The sequence below is a fragment of the Elaeis guineensis genome, chromosome 14 (genome assembly GCF_000442705.2).
Source record: "Elaeis guineensis isolate ETL-2024a chromosome 14, EG11, whole genome shotgun sequence".
Classification (NCBI taxonomy): Eukaryota; Viridiplantae; Streptophyta; class Magnoliopsida; order Arecales; family Arecaceae; genus Elaeis; species Elaeis guineensis.
The window spans coordinates 52,417,176-52,439,331 of NC_026006.2; the positions used below are offsets into that span (position 1 = coordinate 52,417,176).

The 22,156-nt window shown below is 38.0% G+C and overlaps 1 protein-coding gene across 2 annotated transcripts in view; it reads left to right on the forward strand.

Moving 5' to 3' along the window:
* The first annotated feature begins 1,487 nt into the window (after positions 1–1,487).
* Positions 1,488–22,156, forward strand: part of LOC105057585 (villin-2) — a 34,750-nt gene continuing 14,081 nt past the window's right edge. Inside the window, exons 1-14 of one of the 2 annotated variants that reach the window (XM_010940234.3) lie at positions 1,488–1,674; positions 5,162–5,329; positions 5,507–5,606; positions 13,222–13,290; positions 13,401–13,637; positions 13,731–13,908; positions 14,000–14,132; positions 16,912–17,071; positions 17,149–17,305; positions 17,397–17,497; positions 17,605–17,763; positions 21,287–21,355; positions 21,425–21,493; positions 21,656–21,793. In XM_010940234.3, the coding sequence (XP_010938536.1) occupies positions 5,274–5,329; positions 5,507–5,606; positions 13,222–13,290; positions 13,401–13,637; positions 13,731–13,908; positions 14,000–14,132; positions 16,912–17,071; positions 17,149–17,305; positions 17,397–17,497; positions 17,605–17,763; positions 21,287–21,355; positions 21,425–21,493; positions 21,656–21,793 (1,626 nt within the window). In that variant the 5' untranslated portion in view covers positions 1,488–1,674; positions 5,162–5,273. The remainder of the gene's footprint in view (positions 1,675–5,161; positions 5,330–5,506; positions 5,607–13,221; positions 13,291–13,400; positions 13,638–13,730; positions 13,909–13,999; positions 14,133–16,911; positions 17,072–17,148; positions 17,306–17,396; positions 17,498–17,604; positions 17,764–21,286; positions 21,356–21,424; positions 21,494–21,655; positions 21,794–22,156) is intronic. The other variant, XM_073248413.1, reaches the window with a different exon arrangement.

Below are 22,156 nucleotides of genomic sequence, written 5' to 3' on the forward strand. Positions count from 1 at the left end.
CATGTCACCCATATATAAGCAAATTCTTCTAACAAGCATGTAGTAGAGCAAGGAGATGCAAGAACTATTATTTTGCAAGGCCACCATGTTGTGCTTCTGCCATTTGAAGTTCATACATCTGATCATTAAGATATTTTCCTTAAGATAGATGACCAACACATTGCTTCCATCTTATGATGGCTTTGCCAGTGTTATACAATAACATAAAAAGTTTAATGGCAAATGAATGATTCCCATCATACTTTCAGACTTGTTTTACCACATTTTGAAAACCATCACACACTAGCCATATTTCTCAAAATAAAATGGCACCGGTCCATTTGACTTTTTATCATAGATAACTAGCAACAGTAAATAATGATCAGATGCAAGTCTAGCGAGATGCATGGCAGTGGATTCAAAATACAAATCCAGTCACTTATTTGAGGCAAAATCATTTCCCCTTTCACACAGCTCACGAGGGGGGTGTGAGACCCTACGTCCATGACACCTGCCTGCACGTGGCTTGTTTCGGATCCCCTTCCAAAAGCTTCAAAAAGAGAAGGACGCATCAAGCCTTCCATATTGCCATTTGCGGTGCCAACCCACCGTGATACCAAATCTCTATCGTCCCATCACTGACACCCTCCGAGTGAACGGTGATCCATGGGCGGAACACCTGACCCAACCTAGCAGCAAAAGTGTTCAAAAGACAGCTCGGAAGAGCTAATCGGAATCCAATATTTTTTTGGCACACCAAGCTAAGAATAATTAGTTTTTCTCTCTCAGGTCCACAGGATTTTGATTAAATTAATAATGGAATTCTTTCCCAGGTTATTTATTTATACCATTATAGACTGGTAATAGCGTGCCGATTAGTTCATGTCACGTACATTCTTCCTTTTAATAATTTAACAAAATAGAGTCCATACTTCCCAAGCCAGAGGGAATAAGAAAAGGAAAAAATGGGCACTCTTGCTCTGCTGTTGGATCCCAAACAGCAAGTCTGGGATCATCGGATTAAATCCGTCCGTCCAGAATGACAACGGGCGATCGTGATCCACCGAGTATTAAGTTTGGTACTCGGAGCTGAACAGCAAATCTAGCAATCCTAGTTGGAAGGGGTGGATTCTTACGGTCGGCCGGTCGGCGTGGGACTCGGTTCGACAATAATGGACAAGCCCTCCTACGCGTCCCAACCATGGTACCATTAGTCGTCTATGCCATATGGCAACAACTGATTGGGAGCTTAAATGCCTTAGGGTGGCAGAGGTCAACTGTATATTGCCACGTGGCATTGGTGTGTTGGGTAGTAGCTTTGGGTCAAAAGCATTTTTGTTATCGGATCTTTTCCCCCGCTACTCGAACCCTCTCTCTTGCTTCATTTTATATTTCAATTAATTTCACCGTTTCCAGTGACTGCTGTCATAAATATCATTTTTTTTTGATGAAAATATATATAGAAAAAAATAAAAGCGAGTTTAGAACTATCGATAGAGTAGAGAGAGAGAGAGGGGGGGGGCGAGAGCGAGGTAAAAAAAATATAAAAAATAAAAAGGCGAGACAGGGGAGGGGGAAAGAGCGAGAGTGAGAAAGAGAGAGTCATCATTCGCTTTAAGTATCAGACCTTTTGCCGTCCCCTCCTCGCCTAGGCTCCCATTTCTTTCCCATCTCTCCTCCAGATCTTCTTTTGAGGTACTGTTCAGTCTCTCTTCCTCTCATTTGTTTGGGGTGAAGGATTGTATTGAATTCATCTCTGTTGCTCGATCATCTTGCTTTTGATCGATCTGATGATGTGATAGTATAACAAATGCTGACCTTTTAGAGTTTTTGACCGTTGTTGTTGGTTTGATCGCTCTGTTTGTTGATTAAATGGATGCTTCTTTTGTTTTTCTATCATTTCTTGGGTGGATGGATTTCTTTTAAAAAGATTTTGTGTGTTATGCTGGTTGTAAACTGGATCTGCTGGGGAATTATAAAATGTCATGCATCGGAGTGTTTGATCGATGCTTCTTGATTGATGATGCTTGGTGGATGAAGGATTTGCTGATCTGACAAAAGAACTATTGCAGGGCAAGATGATTTATTTTGAAAGAAGTAAAAGGAGCTTTTTAGTTTCTATGCATCGTCTACAGATGATCCACTAGCAAACAGAGAAGAGATTCAGTCTAGCTGTTTCTCCTTGTATGGTGGTTTTTGGGGATTTGATTAGTTTGGCTTCTTGTCTATTGCCTATCATCTCTCTTTTTTGGCTGTCTAGTGTGTCTCAAGGCCATGCATCTAAATTTTTTTGGATCACTCTGGTGGTTTTAGATTTACAACTCTCTGATTCTAGTTGCATACTTCTATGATTAAAACGTCTCCCACACTAAAGCTATACCTTATTCTTTCAGTTTTCCTCTATATTTTGTTTTTCTTTCAGGGCTTGTTAATAAACTAATCCAAAGCATTAGGGAGTACAATGGAAATCATTATGTGAAGTAAAAGAAAATGTACTTTAGATATCTTGAACACTTAGTGAACATGCAGTTAAGGTAGCAGGTGATTTTTTATTCAGATTCTAGAAAATACACCAATAGTATCTTGTAACTTAGCCAGCACGAGGGAGCTAAATATCTGGATAAATAGGGTTGGCCTCGGTAGAAGTAGACAATGTATCTAAGTGCAGCAATACTTTTCGTCCAAAAAAGAGATCCACTAAGACGATGCAAGACTTTCAACTATCAGTTTTAATGGTGTTTATCAATTCAGGGATATGTTCCCACAATTTTTTCCAAGCCATCCAATTCCAAGTGAGAAAAATGCTTATATTATTTGCAGAAAGGCTATGGGCCCATTTGTCTTTTTTCATGTACATAATGGATGAAGATCTCCCATATTGAGAAGCAAATGAATTAAGAACCATTGTAAATGTCTTTATTAAAATTGGATTCCTAATCTTTGGGTTACCAACTGAAATTAGATGGTTCATTGCTCTGATGGTTTGCGATTTAGCCATTAGGTAGTGTACTGGAATAAAACACAATAAATTTCAATTACAGGAATGCTGAATATTGGACATGTTTCAGGGTGTCTATAGTTGAACTTGTGAGTTCTGAGAAATTGAGTTGTGAAGGTGAGATAAAATCTGTTGGTTTCTTTTTGCAGATTTTCCCCTTTAGTTTCTGCTTGAGGATTGCCTCATGCTTTCCAAGAGATTATTCTGTCATTACCTTTTTAAGCAGCATAAAAGCAGCCACTATTAGATCCAACCATCAGGCAACAACAAACATGATAAAAAATGGGAAGTGACATGACTAGAAAGTACAAACAAGTATCTGATTCCTAATACATGATCATAACATTGATTGCTAAATTTTAATTTGGAAAACTTTGACTAGGGATAAGATTCAACAAGTATCTTATTTTGTATTATCAATATTTCTATCAGCAGAGGCTCAAGTACATTCAACACCTTGAAGTTTGAATTGGAAAGGATTATATCTGTTGGCTTTGGGTTTCTATATTGACTTTATGAGAGACTGTTTTTGAAGTCCAAGTAAAGCTGGTGAATTTTTACATAAATTTTCTTTTTTTTTTTTGTTCATTGTTCTTCTCCTGGTTATCTCTCCACAGTCTTCTTTTTTTCCTTTCTTCCTCTCAAATTCCTATTCCACTTTGCTTGAGGTCTATCAGCTGATAGCCTGATACAATCTGTAAGTGGCCTTATGCTGGAAATGAAATTGGTGCTTTAGATGATTTCTAGATGGTTGGTGGTGAAGTAGATGGAGTTATATGTTGGGCAGGATATGAAGCCATATTAATTGCAGTTCAAAGAAAGTGAAATAGAATATATGTCATCAATATAGATGTTTGCTAATCTGGAGGGTTCTTCTACACCGCTGCTCAGGGTTAGGAAAATGTGGAAAGTTTTCCATAACTACAGATTAGTTATTGGAAAATCTATATTACCTAGACAGTTCATTTTCAAGCTGTCTAGATGTTTTGGTACCTCTGGAAACTCGAACATGGCACGACATGACAAAAACAGTAGAACACTCCGCTTGGAAGTATCCTGCTGATGTTGGCAAGAAGTGTCTGATACTTGGCATTTTTTTTGGAGTGTCATACAAGAGCTTCTTAGTTTTAAATGTTGGACACTTAGTGTAGTATCCTTAAGGTTTTTTGGGCATTTTGAGTTTAGTGTCCTTATGTTTTTAATACAAAGTTATCAATATCATGTGGATACTTTAACCAAAGTGTCACTATGTTTTTGATATAAAGTTTTCACAATTATCTGAAACTTTGAGTAGCATGTGTTTATGCTTTCAATATCAATATGTCTCTTAGTTTTAGGTGTTGGACACTTAGTGTAGTGCCCTTAAAGGTTTTATGGGCACTTTGAGTAAGTTGTTCTTGTGTTTTTAATATAAAGTTATCGGTCACTATGTTTTTAATGTAAAGTTTTCACAATTATCTGAAACTTTAAGCAACGTGTGTTTATGGTCTAAATATCATTGTATCTACTTGGTTGAATGGTGATGATCTATGGTTCCACATTATGGTCGCTTCGATATTGCTTCTCATCAAACTTGTCAATCTTTATTGCTTGCAGTATTGGACTTATGGTAGATTTCTTTTCAGTTTTCATGAGCTTCTTTTTGCCTCTGGGATCCTCAGATTTTCACAAAATGGTTAATTTTAACCTTTTTTTTTTAATTTTTGTTTTTTGCTCATCTCTAGGTTTCACAATTTCTTTTCTCTTATCACTGGATTTTATTGATTTGAATTTCTTTTTTTGGGGTAAACCTGGGCCATTGAACCCCATTAACAATGTCAAGGAAGCTATGTCCAAAACTATCCACCTGATAAGAAGCTTTGCACATTTCACTTGGCATGAATAAGAACAATGTGTATCTATGGCTTTACTTTCTGTGGTTTTCTACAAGGCAATACCAAAGTGTTGTTAGTCATTGATTCCTTATTGTATGTTGCCTATCCACTCTGGTAAAAATATTGTATGAGTGGTTTTTACTTTCTTAATTATTTTTTTTATGATCATGTTATTAATGTTCCAAAAAAAAATTGGATTTTTGTTGATCATGTTATATTGTGGATTAAATCCCCAGTGTATGTTGCTTGTACTGTGAGTTTTATGCCAGTTGGCAACAATGTTTGATGATTATTGTTTATGTTTTGTCAGCAAAAGGTATCTTTGTTAACTTCTAGTATCCTTGGCACGGCTTCTTAATATTGCAAAGGCACCTTCAATTGTCGTGGTTATTGCAAAAGGGTAGAAAACAAGGTTATGCACAATGGCTAATTCTGTGAAAAATCTGGATCCTGCCTTCCAGGGAGTTGGCCAAAAAGTGTATCCTTGGTATAATTGTTGATTCATGCAAAGTCAGGGTTTTATTTGCAAATTGGTGATTTTTCTTTTCTAGATAAATTCTTCTAGTTTACAATCTAATTTGTTTCTGTAAACGTCCCGGGCATATTATTCTTTTTTGTCTTCTTTCTTATCTTTCATGTACTTAACATCACATAGAGGAACAGAAATCTGGCGGATTGAGAACTTTCAGCCAGTTCCTTTGGCAAAATCAGATTATGGCAAATTTTACTCGGGAGATTCCTACATAGTCTTACAGGTAAACTAGTTCATTCTTTCTAAATTTGTTTTGTAATTCTCTCTTTCTTTATTTCTCTTCTTTTCTTATTGCATGTCTTTATTCCCCCCTTACAAGTAGTAGTGGCTATCAGAGTGCTTGGTTCATCTGGGAGATGGTAGCTGCTACCTATTGTGGACATGCAACTCTTTCAAATTACCTAACTTGACAAGCATGTTGGCTGACTGTCCACAAGCCATTCTTTCAGAGTTATGGCTAAGATGACAAGCGTTACTCTGATAAATGGGGTACTGGCAGGGGTAAAGTGGCCAGTACATAGAAAAAGATGGTGGTGCATTACTTGCCAAGAGAAAAAGAAAAATGGCTAGAAATAAGAGGATGAAAGTGATAAATTGACCAGTATATTTTATTGTTTCTTGGAAACATGTTGCCAGACTACTTAATGTTGTTCTTTTGTTTAACTTCTTCCACTTTTAAGTGATGACCCAGTGACACTGCAACTGTAGTTTTCTTTCCTTCAGGAGATTTTGAGAGAATAAGATCATGCCCCTTCAGGAAAGGATTGGGATTATGTTAACCAACCAATAAGCTTAATAGCAACTCATCTTCCTGTTTCTTTTTTCTTCCCTGAGCTATGAATTAGAATTTGCGAAAGTTAGTTTTTCTTGACTCTATTGTGTAGTGCGGCAACACATCACCTTCAATTGCAACATGAACCATCCTGATCTCTTCCTTTCTTTCCTTCTCCAACATTATCATCATCATCAATTGGATTTTATTTTTTAAATCTATTGAGAGAGAGAGAAATTTGTAAGCCATGATCACTTCTGTGTCAGGCATCTATATTTATATATATGTACAGGGCAATTACAAGAGTGATTATAGGAAATCAAAAGACTAAAATACCCTCACACACTTAAAACATACTATAATTCATAAAACATACTATAATTCATAACACTCTCCCTCAAGCTGGTACATAGATATCAATCATGCCCAGCTTGTTACATATGCTAGTCACTTTATTTCCTACCAAGGCTTTAGTGAAAATATCAGCTAATTGATCTCCAGTCCGAACATGCTTTAACAAAATAAGCCCTTGTTGAAGCTTTTCTCGACCAAAGTGACAGTCTACCTCTATATGTTTAGTTCTTTCATGAAATACAGGATATTAGCAATGTGGATAGCCACCTGATTATCACACCATAGCTCCATGGGATGTGAACTGTCAATACCAAGCTCCTTTAGTAAACTGAGATACCCAAATGAGCTCACAAGTAACTTGTGCCATTGCCCTATATTCAGATTCTGCATTGGAGCGAGCCACTACACTTTGCTTCTTACTTTTCCAAGACACAAGGTTACCTCCAACAAAAACACAATATCCTGTCATAGACCTTTTGTCGACTGGCGAACCTACCTAGTCTACATCAGAGAATTCCTCCACTCTACAGTCACCCTGATTTCGAGAGAGAACTCGATGGCCTGGTGCTCCTTTAAGATATTTTAGAATATGAATAACAGCATCCCAATAAGTAGTTCTAGGTCATGACATGAACTGACAGACTACATTCACCGAGAAAGCTATATCTGATCGAGGCACAGTGAGATAGTTCAGCTTCCCTACTACTCTCCGATATCTTTTCAGATCAGCCAGTACATCTCCATCATCACTTCCCAATTTCACATTAGCTATCATGGGAGTATCACATGGTTTGGCTTCCACAAGTTCGGTTTCTTCCAGCAAATCTAAGACATACTTCCTTTGGGAAAGGAAGATACCTTTCCTACTCCGAGACACCTCAATCTCTAGAAAGTATTTCAGCTCACCCAAACCCTTCGTCTGAAATTGACTATAAAGAAAGGTCTTAAGAGCATTAATGCCGATGCTATCACTGCCTGTTATCACAATATCATCTACATAAACTACGAGAAAAATGCACCGAGACTGTGACTATCTATAAAAGACTAAACGATCACAAGCACTCCTCTGTAATCCAAAATCACTCATTGCTGTGCTAAATCGCCAAACTAGGCCTTGGGTGACTATTGCAGTCCATATAGTGACTTCTTCGGCTTGCATACCTTACCTGACTCTCCCTGAGTAACAAACTCTGAAGGTTGCTTCATATAGACCTCCTGTAAATTTCTATGTAGAAAGGCATTTCTAACATCAAGCTGATGAAGAGGCCAATCGTAAGTGGTAGCAAGAGAAATAAAGAGACAGACAGATGTGAGTTTAGCCATTGGCGAAAAGGTCTCAGAGCAATCTAAGTCATAAGTTTGGGCATATCTTTTAGCCACTAAGCGAGCTTTCAGTTGGGCCACAGAACCATTTGGATTCATTTTGATAGTAAAAACCCATTTACAACCAATTTCTTGTTTGCCGGTAGGTAGTGAAATCAGATTCCAGGTATGATTTATCTCAAGAGCATGCATCTCTTCCTCCATAGCAGCTCTCCATCTAGAATGAGTCAATGCTTCAGACACAGTCCTTGGAACTGTAACAGAGCCCAAAGAGGCAACAAAAGATTGGGAAGAAGGGGTCAAGTTATGATATGAGACAAGGGTAGAGATAGGGTAGGTACAGGATCTTTTACCTTTGTGGAGAGCAATGGGTAGATCAAGGCTTTGATCAGGAGGTGGTTGAGTTGGTGGCGGATCTAGAGAAGAAGCGGTAGGTGAAGGTGGTGAGTCATCTGATATGGTGGGTGCCACGATCGTTTGCTGTGCACGACGAGAGTAAACCTATGTAATAGGTCGCCTAGATGGAGGAATAGAATGTTCAGATGATTTCGAAGATATAATAGAAACAAGAAATTCATCATTAGACTTTGGTGAAGAGGTAGAGCTTGGAGTAGTTGAAAGCGGAGTGGATTCAAGGAAGGTAACATCTGCAGATATCAAATATCGACCCAGAGTAGGGGAAGAGCATCAGTAACCCTTTTGAGTGCGAGAATACCTAAGAAAGATATACTTAAGAGCTCGTGGATGAAGTTTAGTCACCTGAGGACGAACATCTTGCACAAAACATGTACAACCAAAAATAGGAGGAGGTAAAGTAAACAAAGCATGAGAGGGAAAGAGAGTAGAATAGGGTATTTGACCATCTAGGATAGATGAGGGCATGCGATTAATGAGGTAACAAGTAGTGGAAACAGCATCTGACTAGAATTCTTTAGGAACTTTCATACCAAAGAGCAATGCTCTAGCTGTTTCTAGTAGATGACGAATTTTCTTTCAGCCACCCCATTCTGTTGGGGGGTCACTACACATGATGATTGATGTATAATGCCCTATTGTGAGAGAAAAGTAGAGAAAGGAGCTGAAATATATTTTTTTGCATTATCACTTCCCAAAATATGAATGTAACAACCAAGTTGTGTTCTAACTTCAGCACAAAAGGTAGAGAATATAGAAAATAACTTAGAATGATTCTTCATGAAATAAAGCCTCGTAACTCAAGAGTAATCATCAATAAAGATAACAAAATACTGAAAATCAACTTTAGAAGGTGTAGGACAAGGATCCCAAACATCGAAATGTATTAACTCAAGAGGGGATGCTGCCTGTTTATTTATTCTAGGCAAATATGGTACCCTATGATGTTTGGCTAACTGCACAACTTACATTCTAACTTAGACAAAAAATTTAAACTGGGACACAATTTCTTCAAAGTTGACAGAGAATGATGATCGAAGCGAGAGTGAAGCTGAATAATGGAAGGATCACGAGCATCGGTGCAAGCAACCGATCGAGGCACATTCTGAGGTGTGTCAAGTACGTACAAACCACTAGACTCATGACCTCTACCAATAATCTGCTTTGTCCCAAGATCCTGAAAAACACAATGGGTGGGATAGAAGTGAACATCACAATTAAGAGCATTGGTAATTTTATTAATAGATAACAAGTTGAAGGAAAATTGGGATAAACACAAGACAGAAGATAAAGTCATAGAATTAGTGAGCTGAGCAACACCACTTCCAATAACTAGAGTGGTTGAACCATCTGCTAATGTAACACTATATAAAGGAGTAAAAGATGAAAGAATACCTATTATCAGTCATATGATCTGTAGCACCTGAGTCAATTATTCAGTTGCGAGAAGTGGTAGAGAGGCAAGCTGTAGGTTTACTTGTCTCGACAAGTGTAATAGTAGAAGATGTGGTAGGCTACTAAGATCCAAGAAGTCGATTAAGACGAGCATACTCGTCTGTAGATATAGTTACTTGTGGCTCAAGTGTTGGTCTAGTAGGAGCAGATAGTACTCCAGTAGGAGTGGGCAGAAGACCCTCCTAGGTGACTATGTGAGCGAATCTCTGTCCATGCATCTGTGGAAATTTTTCATTCAGCTTTGGGCAGTTCCTCTAAATATGTCCAACCTCACCGCAGCCAAAGCATGTAGGTGGACCCCCATTGCCTCTTCTTCCCCGTCCTCCCCTTATACCGCCCCTTCCTCCTCGGCCTCCCCACATGCTATGAGAGGTGGTACTCACTAATGCTGATGCATCTGGGCTTTTAGAGATTTCTCCAGTGTTATCCTTACTTGAAGAAGGCGAGCATACATATCACACAAGGAATTTCGAAGCTTGTTTCTCAGAAGAAGTTGAGCATGAATTACTGCATATTCAGTGTCCAAACCTGCAAGGAAGCATTGCACAACCTGAGACTCCCACTGTTCTTGCATCTTTAGAACATCACTTGTGATATGAAACATAGTTCTTTTCTCTTTGAAAGCCCATTTCACTTCCTTGTGGTACTCAAAGAGTGTCCTTCCCTTCTGAGCAGCTCTATAGACACTCTGCATCAGATTATGAATATGATTCAGATCTTGCTTACGACCATACATGAATTCAATATACTGCATGAGTTCCTTCACTGTATCCAGGTGGTTGTTTGAGATCCAAACCGTTTCTGCCAGGGTCTTTTCAATCTAATTATAGAGCCTATAATCCTCCTGAAGCCATAGCTTCCTAGCCTCTGAATCTTTTTCACTTGGTGGATCCTTAGTCAAATGATCTGTCTTGTCTACACTCATTATATAGCGCTCAATGGTTCTTTTCCATTGGAGATAATTCTCCTTGCCCATTAACACCCAATTTGTAATCTTAGAAGTAGTGATAACCTCTGTTACAATCTTCTTATCCATCACAGTATCAACCTATCCTTCTGCACCACTACCTTCAACCTTATCTTTGTTATTTCCAGCCATGCTGACCTCTATATCCCCTCAATTAGCCAACCAGAATTCTTAAGAGAATAATCAGCAAAGCAAGAGAAGGAAAACAAAAACAGAACACAGAATCTGATTGTTGAAAACGTGCCACGCTCACCGCACCACCACAGCACCTACCACTGGCCACCGCAGAGTTTATCGACCTCCTTAGATCTCACTGTGGTTTCTTCACTGTTCTGTGTCCCACTTTATGCGTCCTGCACCTGGGTGGCTGCCACTGCGTGCACACATTACTGTCTCTTGTGTGATCTCTGTCAGATCGCAGCACCCATCCAGCAAAGACCCTCCTCGGTTGTTCTTTACATAGAGCGACCTATCCTAAGTCGCATAAGAGAGGAAGAAGAGCAAGAGAGGGGGTGGTGTTCTTACACCCACAAACCAGCAACTAAAGGGAATCAAAAAAGAGAAAGAGGTGAGACAAGAGAGGGAAAAGAAGGATTAGGGTTGCTGCAGAGGAAAAGAGGGATTAGGGTTGCCGCATTAGAGCTGCCGCAGAGGAAAAGAAGGGGGAAAAGAAGGGTTAGGGTTTTCTTTCTCCCTGCTCTGATACCACATTGAAAGAGAGAGAGAAATTTGTAAGCCATGATCACTTCTGTGTCAGGCATCTATATTTATATGTGTACAGGGCAATTACAGGAGTGATTATAAGAAATCAAAAGACTAAAATACCCTCACACACTTAAAACATACTATAATTTATAAAACATACTATAATTCATAACAAAATCTAATCATTTTGATTTGATTTATGTCAACATATAAACAATTGGTTCATTAGTGGGATATTTGAGGCACATCTTGTCATGGCTGAAGATGGTGTTGAGCCAAAAATATTGTGTATAACTTGATGGATGTTGGATGGTGAACGTAGAGATAGATCAGTTAACATAGGATGGAAGCTGTGAGAGCACTATTCCGGCAAGTGGAAACCATATGCTTTGTAGGGATTCAAAAGTTTTATTAGCAGCATTGTCACTTGGAAGAAGAATGACCTTTAATTTGGAGGTCAATAAAACTTGACCACCTCTTGCTTCTTGTCTAATTCTCTATCTAATTTAGTTCTACTGCTAGTAGCTACTTGCTTAGAATCATAAAGAATTTAGTTGTGGTGATGATGAATGAAAAGCAATAAGAACCATATGCTAGCTTGGAAGGGGTTCTCACCCTTTCTTTTTGGTGGGGTCTGGATTGGTAATGGAGGAGGGAATCAGCATCCAGAGTTCAACTATTTGAGGAAAATTAGTGTAGCTGTGCAAGCTGTGATCTTGCTATGGAATATGGAAACAGACAACTTGTGGTAGTGTTTGATTGCTCAGTTATTTAGTTAGAGAGCCAATGGTAGCTGAGTTGACACATCGTTCTTGTAGAAACACTGTAATAAGTATCATTCTCTTCTATGTGTCAATCAGTCTGTGAACTCCAGTGGGATCATAGTCCGAAATAGCTGGTTTTTGGACATTGAATAATGAAGAACAAAACCAAACATAATTTTGTAATGTAAAGCAACAAGAACCATATGCTAGCTTGGAAGGGATTTTCATCCTTTTCTTGGGTGGGGTTTGGGTGCAGATGGGGTGGAGGGGATCAGCGTTAAGAGTTCAAGGAACGTTAATGTAGCTGTGCTAGCTGTAATGGCACTCTGCAGTTGATAAGGAAACAAACAACTTGTGATTGCTTGGTCATTTAGATGGAAAGCCAACAGATATAGATGAGTTGATACGTTTATTCTTGTACCAATACTGTTGTAAACATCATTCTGTACATGGCAATTATTCTGTGAACTCCAGTAGAATCATAGTCAAAATAGCTGGCTTTTTGATATCGATCAAAGAAGAAGAAAATCAAGGCATAATTTTACAGTGCAAGGATAACAGAATATCCCTACTTTAAATTCTCATAGCAAGGCATTGCTGTTATATGTTTTAATTACAGTTCTGAATTCGTCCCTCTGCTTCAGTCCGATTCATCACCATCTATTGGGATTATGTATGGAATCTACTTTGCTGGAAGTATACCACATATTTTTTTCATTATAGAATCTTTAAAATGGTCTCTTTAGAAATTCTAGTTTCGTAGCTGTTATCTTTGTTATAGTGGCATCCATCAATCTCTTTGATTAAGCAGAATAACATTCACAAGTCAAAATAAATCTAGTGGAGTCTTTTGGTGCCATGACTTCTGTTTTGCCATGATTATCATTCTTCGTTGCCAGAGAGGGGCATTTCCAGTTAGAAGGAAGTAACTGTTTTGCATATTGCTACTTTGCTTCTATGTGAAAGTAACATGTGCTATTTCTGGCCTCTTTAGGCACTTCTAAAGAGATCATGCACACAATTTGATGCCTTTCTGTATTTAACTGCTCTTTGTGTTCTTACTCGTGAAAGTCACTAATTGCAGACAACTGCTGGAAAAAGTGGTGCCTATCAATATGACATTCACTTTTGGATCGGACAATATACAAGCCAAGTATGCTATTTAAACTTCTTGATACTGTTATTTAAATTTCTTGATACTGTGAAATTGTTAGTGGATACTTGTGCAAATCACTTTATTAATTTAACTTACAAATGATCTAGGATGAGGCTGGAACTGCAGCAATTAAGACAGTTGAACTTGATGCAATCCTTGGAGGCCGTGCAGTTCAACATAGGGAACTTCAGGGGTATGAATCTGATAAGTTTCTGTCATGCTTCAAACCTTGCATTATTCCTTTGGAGGGAGGTTTTGCCTCTGGGTTCAAAAAGCCTGAAGAGGAGAAGTTTGAAACACGACTATACATTTGTAGAGGAAAACGAGTTGTTAGAATGAAGCAGGTGCTAAAATTTTCTCCAAGAGCTTTTGTAGGACTCCGATGTTTGAATTGCTTTGACATATGGAATGATGACTTAAGTTGTTTGATCATGTAGGTTCCCTTTGCTCGCTCTTCATTGAATCATGATGATGTATTTATCTTGGACACCATAAATAAAATTTATCAGTTCAACGGTGCTAACTCCAATATTCAAGAAAGGGCTAAAGCATTAGAAGTAATACAACACTTGAAGGATAAGTATCATGGAGGAAAATGTGATGTTGCAATTATAGGTGAGAGCACTTTCTTAATATCATTCTCCATGCATGTGATTGCACCTCTGTGATTTGTTTTTGTTTATTAGATTTGCATTGACAATTTCAGATGATGGAAAGCTTGTGGCGGAGTCAGATTCTGGTGAATTCTGGGTCCTCTTTGGTGGCTTTGCACCAATTGGCAAAAAGACTATTAGTGAAGATGATGTTGTTCCAGAAGCCACTACTACAAAGCTTTTTAGGTATTCTTTTGTTTATGCTATTTACAATAGTGAACTTTTGGGGCAACTACAATACCTGGTGCATCTCCCCCTTCCCCTCCACACACCGCCCCCCCCCCCCAACCACCACCACCAGCCAAAAAAAAAACTGGGATTATGGGTGAATTTAACTCGATATAAGTACCGATAATGTAGTTTTAAAGTTTTGTGTACTTCAATTTTTCTTAAATTTTGTTATACCACCTATAAGCACTAGGATTACATCTCCAACGCAACTAGCTGAAGTTGCCCTGTATGTCAAGCATCGGCAGTTGGATATCAACAAGGGATCCTCCTGTACACTTACATCTAAGAGTGAATTTGATCTTATTTTCGTTGTTCTGAATTTTGGTTAACTAAAGTTTATAAACAACATTCTCTGAGGACAATAATTTTTAGATAACGACTGTAAAGTATTTTTAACTTTATGTCAAGTCATTTTTTTGTGCTTTTCCTGCCAATGTTTTAAAACAGCAAGCAGCTGGTTCCAGTGTGCAACTGGGACCAGAAATAGTGTTAGGCCCCTTGTTTTCAACATCCAGAAAAGCTGAAAGTTGGCAAGATAACTTGCAGCACTAAACCATGTGACCTGTTGGTTCTGTCCATGGTTTGCTGAATCATACCGAACCAGCCGGTTCGGGGTGTACTGAACCGGACTAGTCAGCTACCGGCATGGTTCGACATATCTATTCGGTTTGGTATGCTCGGCGCCCCCCCCTCCCTCTCCCCTGCCCTCTCTCTCTCTCTCTCACACACACACACACACTGCTAGGATTTCCCTCAGCCCCCCACCCTCCTTCCTCCCTCTCCCTCTTCCTCCCTCTTTCCCTCTCCCCCCTATGATAACGATGAGGGCATTCGAGTGCTTTCTCTCTCTCTTGGCCTCTCTCTCCCTTCTTCCCTTCCTCCCTCCCTCTCTAACTCTCTCACTTTTTCTATCATCTTCTCCTCCTTCCCCTCCCTCTTCAGCTCCCCCTATGTAGGCACATCCCGGAATGGCACTGTACAGACCCATATTGTGCCAAATCCATCACTAGTCAATACGCCGTCCGATATTTGTTCAGCAAACCTTATTTATCAGTCTATTTGGTATAGATATTCTTGTCACTTTTCCTTAAAAAGAAAGGATTTGCCATTATTTTTCATTGTACATTTAACTCCAAATTCCAAATTTTCTCCTTTGGCTTGTAGTTTCTGTAAATGAAGAATGGGAAAACCATTCCTCCAAACAATTTCACCATGGTGGGAGCAAGTCAGGCTAGTTTGGCTCATTAATTCCTCCTACTGAGAAAGCCCCATTATCTGGTGTTTGAATGCTGAACTAATAAAAAGTTAATCTAGTTCTTGGCTTCTTTAATCCTGCAAGTTACATGTCACTCATGTTTCAAAAAACTCAAAAAAGTGTTTATTGGTGCTCTTATTAAATTGTGATGCCTCTGAAAATTGTTTATAAAGTTCTTTTTATCAAACTGTAATAACTTTACATCTCTCTCCATATGAAGCAACCAAGCATCAGGAGATCCTATAGTCTAGTTAACATTTTTTATAAAATCTTTGGGCAAAAAAAAAAAAAAAATCTTGCTTGTCAAGTTTAATTTTCTGCAAGATTTTAGAAATTTTAACCTGGATCTTCTTTCTTTTCATAAGGGTACAGGTTGAGCAGACTGCAACCTAAACCAAAGACCACCTGAACTTTTTGCCGAATTTGGATCAGTTATGGGTTCCAAATTAGACCCATCCTCCAATTGGGTGATGTGTGAACCTTGCAGAATCAGATTGGACCCTCCCCAATTGGATTTGAATGGCTGGATTTAATCCGACAAAAAATTGTTCGAGTTTTGAGGTTGTCCTTTAATCCTAGACATCATTTGGACTTGGACTGAAGATAGACTCAAGCTCATCCATATCCAAGTAGAATAGGTAATTCCAGCAAGTTTAGATTGGATGTGAGTCAAGCTTGACCTGAAACAAGCTAAACCACTTGCAACCCTAATGTTTACATTTCTACTGACACTCATATGTTGTCTCTTTAACATTGCACGAATAGGTAAGATGTAAACTTTAATGTTTGAATTTGTTCATAGTTTTAAGTTAACCTTTTCAGCTTCTGTTATACTAGTGATGGATGCAACGGTAACTGTTACAACCTCCAATTATGATATAATTTTCCTATCAAAGTTTAGGTTAGAAATTCTGTAATCAGCTTTTCTTTGATTGCAAACTCCTTATTTGAAGCTTAATATCTTTCAAAACATGAGTCCTATTGCAAGCCTCTATATTTTTCCATCTCTTGTGGCTTTTTGTTTTCCTTTCTTTCTATTGTGGAAATTTTGAAGTCCCATATTGGTATAATTTGATGGAACAAAAGGGAATTCAAAATAGGGATGAGGATGGGTTTTCATGAACAGGTTTTAATTTGTAGAAGGGATGGGCTGAAACTAATGACACTCATCTTGTAATTTTCGACATTATCTGTATTATGCTATTGGTCATTTGTCTTTTCTGTTGCTGATGTTCAAGAGAACATTGTTATTTATCTTTTGTCTTTTGCGACTTCTAGAAAGCAAAATGTTTCAAGTCATATGCTAGAAAGAGAAGTACCAGACTTTAAAGAACAATACAGTGACCTAGTGCATGTTCAGAAGTTTCTGGTTGCATCATTGTCATTGGAATATAGTTTTGGTTTCTTCAGTTATTGTAATATTAAACTGTTACTTCCACCAATAAGTTAAGGCTTACAAACATTTCTTTTGTTTTGTAGTATCAATGATGGTCAGTTGAAATTGGAAGAAGACGCTCTTTCTAAAGCAATGTTGGAAAACAATAAATGTTATTTACTGGATTGTGGATCCGAGATATTTGTCTGGGTTGGTCGGGTGACACAAGTGGAGGACAGAAAAGCTGCCAGCAAAGCTGCTGAGGTAGGTAGTGGATTTCTGCATTCTAGTGGTCACCAAAATCTGAGTAGGTATTCCTACTTACAGAAATTCTTTTTCAGGAATTTATTGCTAATAAAAATAGACCAAAGGCGACACGCATAAGTCAAATTATTCAAGGTCATGAACCACATTTCTTTAAGTCCAAGTTTGAAGCATGGCCAGTGGGTTCAGGGACAGGAAATTCTGGCGGAGAGGAAGGAAGAGGAAAAGTGGCAGGTAGGAGTTAATTCTCATATGTGAGAAGAACCTTTATTTATTTATTTTTTTTCCTGTGTGTTAATTATGCTAATTTTGTGTTTTATAATAGCTTTGCTAAAGCAACAGGGTGTTGATGTTAAAGGAATCTCCAAAAACTCTCCTATAAATGAGGAGGTCCCTCCTTTGCTAGAGAGTGGTGGAAAACTTGAGGTTTGTTTTTAAACATTAGAAAAACTGCATATGAAGCTAAATTATATTTGTAGGTAATTTGGCTGAAGTTTTGTTTTCAGTAAAATTAAGTCATGCATATATTTCAGGTTTGGCGTATTAATGGAAGTGCAAAGACCCCGGTTCCAAAGGAAGAGATTGGTAAATTCTACAGTGGAGACTGTTATATTGTGCTTTATACATATCATTCTGGTGAAAAGAAAGAGGAATATTTCTTATCTTGTTGGATGGGAAAGGACAGTGTTCAGGTAAATGATAATATTCAAAATTTATATGCTGACAAAAATAGAAAAGAAAAAACCACTGACATGAAGTCTGTGTAATCCTTAAAGACAATTAAAATATGATTAATTTCAGTTTTCTAGTTAATATTCCATGTACCTCTCTCTCTCTCTCCCCCCCCTCTGCACGCACGCATGCATGCACACACAAATTGCCCCTGAGCTGATCCATGTTGCTGTGTGGTGCATCTACTAGAATTCTGTAATAGGGAAAGTATCGTAATTAACTTTAAAGTTAGATATGCAATTTTGTGTCTGAAAACTTCCTGTTTACATATATATCTGATTTTATAATACATATGTTTTTTTGTTTCATAATCTTGATCTCTTGCTCTTTCCTAATGTACCACTACCAATGGCAGCTATGGCCTGATCATGAGCATTTTCTAATAAGAAATATTGAGACATACTTCGTTTATCAAGAGCTAAAGGTAACAAAACAAACAAAAGGGGTGATTAAGTTCCTTTCTCTGCATCACTAATCTGCTTGATTACTTTCTTGGCTATCCCTATTTTTACTCGTGCCCCAACCCAATGGGACCATTCATCACAGATCACATGGTTGAATATTTTTTGACCCACCTCATAACAGAGCAATCCATATGAAACTAAACTAGTTGATATTTGACCATCCTTAGCTACCCTTCTTTACCTCTTCCGGCAACTTCCAAAATATATTTGTTAAGAAATGCTCAATTAATTAAACTTGATTCCAAATTCCCCTCCTTAACCCTGCCTTAAATAACAAAATTCCTTCATGTAGTATTCACTTCCCTAACATCTCCAGTTCTCTCATGAATAACTTCCTATCTTGTATTGAAGTTTGTAAGAGTTGGTTGTAGAGAAGTACACAGAAGTGCATTAATTTGAAGGGGCATACAAGATCTCAAACATTGATGTTTCGTTTCTATGTTTAACCTGATTCCACTCATTCAGAAACCAATTGCAAATGTTTCATGCACCACGCCATATTGTTTTCCTAAGAACCTTCCATACTTTCTAGCATTGATGTCGATATTCCATGCATAGTCTTCTAACAATTTTTTGAAAATGAGGAACAAACTTTATATGCACCCACCCAAATTCATTTTTGAGAGGGCCACACCAAATCAGACTGTTTAGGATCTCTTTCTTCATTAGTGATTAATGTTTACTCAAGCCTTAAGGAGCTGCTTTTTCCAAAAGAACCTTTCCTCTTTATTATATATAAATAATTGTACTTTCTTACTTCTAAATCTTCACGTATTTGATACTGATTTTTTTAAAAACTAGTTATCTTTCAATGCCTAACATTGTTTTTGTTGTATATGTAGTTTTCTTTCTTATTCGGCACTCTTTGCTCTTGCATACTATGAATGTTGGAAAGAACTATGTTCACCATGTGTTGTTCTTGATTTGGCTCTTAAATTGTGTCCCCAAGTAAATAAACTTGCCTTGTGCAGCCATGTCCTTTCACCTCTATATGTATACCAAGGATTCAAGTCCCAATAGGTACCAGCACAATCCTGTTGGTGCTGTACCCTTTCGATGAGAAAATGCTACCCAATAAGGTTTTAAAACTTGGTTGCTGTCTCAGTCTCTTAAGGTTCGGCTTTGCTCTAAATTTCAGAGTTTCAGTCAAAAAATAAGAAAAATCCCAAAAGATAAAGAAAAATCAGAAAAGAGGGTATATTATTTCATATTGTTTTATAATGTTTTAATTTTAAGTTATTGAAGATCGTAGTCTGTGTACTTCGGGTAGTCTGAGGCAAAAAGTAAAATGTGATGAAGCTTGATATACTGTTCTGAATCAGTGATCGGTGAACCGACCCGACCCGGCAGTTTGCCTTGTACCAAGCTGAACCCAAGTTAGAATGATTCAACAAGTCAGGTCAGTTCAGTTATATATCTCCCTCCCTACATTCGATGGTTCGAGAGCTCGAAGGCTCTCATTCACTTCACCACCAGATGCTGCTCGCTCCGCTCTCTTCAATGCCTCCCCAGTTTCTCTATCCCCTCATCCTCTTTTCCTCTACTAAACCTCAAAGCCTAGGAGAATGGGAGCAAAACCTTAGAAATTCTATCTAGTGGCACTTGTTGCCCTGAGGTGCCATGGATGGAGATCACATTCGTTGGAAGGCTCCCTATCTTCACGTCCCTTCCTATGGCCTATCCACCTTCGTTGGTAAACCTCTCCCCTCTCTCCCCCTTCCTCCCTCTCCCTCTCCCTCTCCATCCCTCTCTCTTTCTCTCTTCGCTTCTCCCTCTCCCCCTCCTTCTCCCTTTGTCAATAGTCCCGGAATGGCATGGTATGGACTTGTATTGTACCGAACCAGTCACTGACCAATACAAACTCTACTACTGGTTTGATAGACCCTGTTCTAAACTTTCCACCCACTCTATATAAATTGTGTTTTCCTTCACTTTTCCCTAACTTTTACAAATTACCTGAACTTTTCTCTATTTTTCTGTTAATCCCTCATATTTTCCCCTATTTTTGTATTATATTAAGCCTTTCCCGATATATATATCATTCTGTAACTTTTTTAATAATTTATCTAAACAAGGAAAAGCCCATTTAGATATATTTTATTTTATTTCCATTTTTAATAACTTAAACTGAGCAACAAAGTCCATCTGATCTAAGCATATTCTGTTCTACCAGTTTAAGTAACCCATCTAAGTAAGGAAGAACCTATGTAAATAAGAAAACATTTTACTTTATTATCTTAAGATGCTAAATTTCAATAGAAATAAAATAAATTAGCCTTGGATATGTGTATAATTCAGTAGCATTCAAAAGTATAGTCAATTTTAGAAAGCATTAACAATATCTACTTGTTAAACATAAAAAAAGCAAAAATAGTAGTTTTGGTCAAAGCTACCAAAGTCAGGCCAAAACTGATTAGAACTGGTTGAAACAGGCTGAAACTGATTGAGCCCAAAAATTTCTGTTAGTTTCAGATTGTTGGGCTGAAAACTTCAAAGTGCAAACATTGGAACCCAGGATAGGTGTGAGATACAGGTCTCTCTGGAATTTGGACATTCAGCCATCCTAGTTGGTACTAGTTGGGATGGACTGGATGGTGATGGCCCGATACTTGGGATGGCCTTGCTTTTTCCCACAGCACATTTTTTTCCTTCTCATTCTTATTGTTAATGATCATTTCATCCCATCCCAACCCATTGCAATCCCTTACCGACCCGGAACTTTACCAAGACAGGCCTCAGTACCGGGATTTAAAACATTGGTCTATACATTTTTTAAGTCATGAAAACCTTGGAGGGTTGCTAGATTGTTGCATGATCTCCAATTCTGTAACTAAATTATCGAGTTCTTTCTGCCAGTTTAAAGGATTGATGTTGAGCAGAGTGCTTAGTGTTCTCATTAATTAATGGAGTGTACCGTACCCAATAATGGAGAACCCATTTAGATTAGACCGGCACTAATGGTTTGGTTTAGTCAATATTTGGATCATATTTCAATGATAGTGCTTTCTTTCTTTTTCAGAATGATCAAATGATGGCTACTCGGTTAGCTAATACAATGTGGAACTCTTTGAAAGGAAGACCAGTTCAGGTACTGGAGTCTCTATTTGGTTTTTTAAACATATGAGAGAAGAGCTTCATTAACTAATGACTCCTGCAGGGTCGCATTATCGAAGGCAAAGAGCCATCTCAATTTATTGCACTCTTTCAGCCCATGATTGTTTTGAAGGTAATGTTTGTTATTTTTCTATGTGCTTTTGAGCTTTAGTAGAAAGAAACTAACAGAACAGCTTCTAATAAATGAATTAGACTTTGATGGATCCCTTCTTGATCGCATTGCTCTAAAGAGCACTGTTTGACTGCCATATTGAATATTACTGATTATTTGCAGGGTGGAATCAGCTCTGGTTACAAAAAATTCATAGCAGAGAAGAACTTGAATGATGAAACTTATAGCTCAGATGGCATTGCACTGATTCGAATATCTGGTATATCAGTTCATAACAATAAAGCAGTTCAAGTTGATGCGGTATGCTTTTATGAATCTTAGTAATATATTCTATCAAACTTTTGACTGCATCTGAGTAGCAGTCTTTACATTGAGCTCTTTTTTTTTGGCAAGTTGTCTTCTTCAGCTGCTAATAACACAGGGTATCGAGCACTAATTTTTTCAGAAGCGATACATTTACCATATGGATAAGCATCACTAAATTAATAAAACTAATGAAAAAAGGATGCCCAACAGGCAAATAGGCAATAGTTGAATGATTAACTATTTAACCTCCACAAAGTAAAGACATAAAGAACATCAAAGTAGTTATATGCATGCAGAAATATAAATTTTCTTGAGTGTTATGCTGGATGTACCTTAGATGTAGGCAGTCCTGTATAT